Source organism: Hipposideros armiger, unplaced genomic scaffold (genome assembly GCF_001890085.2).
Source record: "Hipposideros armiger isolate ML-2016 unplaced genomic scaffold, ASM189008v1 scaffold_27, whole genome shotgun sequence".
Lineage (NCBI taxonomy): Eukaryota > Metazoa > Chordata > Mammalia > Chiroptera > Hipposideridae > Hipposideros > Hipposideros armiger.
In genome coordinates, this window is record NW_017731377.1 from 1849967 (window position 1) to 1853252 (window position 3286).

Sequence of the window (3286 nt, forward strand, 5' to 3'; positions counted from 1 at the left end):
AAGGGCGAGCCAATTTGGCTTAGTGTGGTGAACAAAGGGGAGAATAAAGGGAATAAAGAGTAGAGGTCAGGGGATCAGGTCACATAGGATGCTGTTAGCCACAGTAAGCAATTCAGATTTTATTCAGTTTCAGTAACAAGCAGTGGAAGGTTTCAAGCCATGGACTAATGTAAGGCTTTAGAAGATCACTGTGGCTACTTTGTGCATGATACACAGTCGTGAAGCGAAAACAGTGTCAGATAGGCCAACCCATAGGCTGCTGCCATAGTTAAGAAATGATGGTGACATGGATGAGGGATGGGACATGGAGAGGGCCAGAAGTCACTGGATTGTAAGTGGTTGGTACCTACATAATTTTTTTTTTTGGGGGGGGTACCTACACAATTTTACTGGTGCATTATTTGTAAGGTATAAGCAACCAGGTGGATGTTTGCACTACATACTGAGGTGGGCGTGTATTTTTGCAAGTATTTTGTGTGTAGGGGGTAAACAGACTTGTGAGCTGAAACAAATGGTAATGTTTTGCACTTGAAAAGTGTGAATGCCTAACTGATACGTAAGTGGAGAAGCTGAATGGGCAATTACATCCACAAGGCAAGAAAGGGGTCAGGGGCAAAGTCTGGGCAGGGATGGAAAGGTGAGCGCTATAGTTAAAGCCGTGGAACTGAATGACATTACCCAAGGAAAGAATGAGGTTGTTTTTTTTTAAAAAAAAGGGCCCAGGACAGAGCTCTGGGGCACCTGAATATTAGCGGTTTGATGGAATAAATGGTCCCAGAAAAGGCAATCGAGAAAGACTGAGCAGTCAGCAAAAGGGAAGCCAGCAAATGTTGTAATGAATGAAGCCTAGAGGTGAAAAGCGTTTCAAGCATGATGTTGCTGGAAAGTCAAGCCAGATGAGGGCAGAGACCGTGCAGGCAAGGTGTAGTTCCCTAGTAACCTTGAGAGGGTACCTGTGCTGAGTGAGGGTTTCACAAACCAGTTGGAGCATTTTAGTTCCACTATTGGGCATCTTTGTTAAGTCTAGTTTTATATTTATCTATTTATTTATTTATGAAATATAAAACAGTTGGGACCACTTTCCCCAACACCTTTGCTCATATATGCTCAAAAAAAAAAGTAAATTGAATTAGCAAGTACTGCTTTAAAATATCCTCAAAATATTTCAAGATTACCTTCCTTAAATTGGATAAATTACAGTTATCCTCCAATCGCTAGATTTGTTTCTAACACATTATTGCTCTTCCAGAAGAAACGATCACTTATTGTCAAATCAGTAAAAATAATTTCTTATTGTAGCAGGTGATTTTACTTGCTACATCAAAAACTCAGGGTAGCTTTAAAAAATAATTGTAACTGTAGTAGGCTGATTCAATGGCTTCTAATGCCATTCCAGTTTCCTATAATGTATATAACTGTCTTCACCAAATAGCAATTGAAAAATGGAGGTTATCAAACTTTAATATGAGTAATAATCACCTTGGCTGCTCATAAGGTGCCCCCAGGTGGGGTAAGGGTTATGAAATCAAAGTGTATTTTTTTTTAAGGTAACTTTTTTCACAACTTACCATGGAAATTCTGACACTGTCCATGAATCGTACTTTGCAAAATCACAATGTAGAAGTTTAGAACAGAATAATGTATAACAAACCCTTGGAAAAATCATTTTTGCTTACCCCAACCCCCATCCAGTATTAGACTTGCTATTTCTCCTAGCTCTCACGGTCATAGATTCATTTTGATAACGTCCAAGCACCCGTTACATGCCTAGTCAAATTTAGTTTAAACATTTCCAAAACCTCAATGTTTTCATCCAATATGTGTATATGTATGCTTCTATAACACTAGATTGAAAAATTATATATCTGCACAGCAAGCAACCTTACTAAACTAATGCCATCACCCTTGCATATGCATTCATAAACTGAGTTCTTTTAAATAGTTAAGGTCTCAGACAAGGACTCATGTGCATTTCTGTAACTTGAAGTCAGTGTGGAGAAGTTGATGTCAAAAGACCTATTTCAACAACTGAACTTGCACTGTATGTGTTTTTGAATGAGTATAAATAAATCCTCATTTATCATTTTCTGCTGAGTTCACACCTATAGAAGTCTAGAAATTGCATTTCCAACAGGCTTCCCATTCACCATCTCCTAGGAGCCTCGTTCCCTGATTATTTGGAAAACCCTTTAACATTTCCTCCAAAACTTATTCTAAGGCCAGGTGGAGTTTTAAGAAAAAGGGGAAATAAGACAAATGATTACTTTTAATATTACAAAGGAAAGAACAGGTAAACCACAGTAGAGGAAAAAGAGGTTGAGAGGGAAGGACAGTGACGATATGAAATTGTTTGAAATAAGAAATGAAATCAAGAATTAAAAATAGAATTGCATTTTCTGTTTGGCAATACACAAACAACACTAAGTGCACTTCATAAATTTTACTATTGTTGCTCTAAGTGGTATTACCATAAATCACATTAGTAGCGTACTTAGCATTTTTTAAAAGCAAGAAGGACTGAGAGTGTCAATAAGTTTAAACAGCTCTGTTATCTCTGAAGAGAGTGGAAGAGAAATTATCACAAGCTTTTACCAGGTCTAAAAGCCCAGCTCTAACGCTCCCCATTGCTGCTATCTAGCCCCCTCCCTCCGGCTTCAGGGCATCGCAGAGCACCATCTTGCCAGCAATCTATTTGAAAACATGTTCACTGTTGCTTTTTGATGCTGTTACCTGATGTGCAAAGGGAGATGACTGCTTGCCCCTTTTTTCGTCACGAACAGGGAAGAGAGACTTGAGTAGCTTCGGCATCTGTGGCACAAAGGATTTTACTGGATTCAAGTAGGGGGCCGCGAGGCTACTAAATCCTGTCAAAAATATTAGGGAGAAGTGATAAGGCAAAAACAGTTACACAGACATTTTCTTTACTGTAAATTTGTCAAGTATCATCTGTAAGCAAATCTAAAACTACAGACTAAAAGAGTATACTTAAAAATTAATATTAAAAAACATAGTAGTATTATAGTTACCCTCAAACACAATGGTGTTTCCTTTTTCAATTAAATAGCAGTGTGGGGACCCAGGCCCAGACCCTAGGCTAAGCAAGCTCATTTTGGAGAGTACCCCCGCCCAGAGGAATGAAAGAAACTTCTGCTTCAGCAAAAATTAACAAAGTATCTTGTCAAGAGAATAGAAAAAGATAAGCTAGGTATGTTTTATAGCTTGTTAGGAAAAGATAAGTTAGGTATGTTGTTAGGAAAAGGTAATTAAATCCTGATTTATAGTTCCT

General features: G+C 38.2%; 1 protein-coding gene across 2 annotated transcripts in view; it reads right to left on the bottom strand.

Annotated features, from left to right (window-relative positions):
• Positions 1–3286, bottom strand: part of KIF13B (kinesin family member 13B) — a 197431-nt gene that overhangs the window by 41126 nt on the left and 153019 nt on the right. For both annotated transcript variants that reach the window (XM_019636150.1, XM_019636149.1), the window contains exon 37: positions 2731–2864. In XM_019636150.1, the coding sequence (XP_019491695.1) occupies positions 2731–2864 (134 nt within the window). The remainder of the gene's footprint in view (positions 1–2730; positions 2865–3286) is intronic.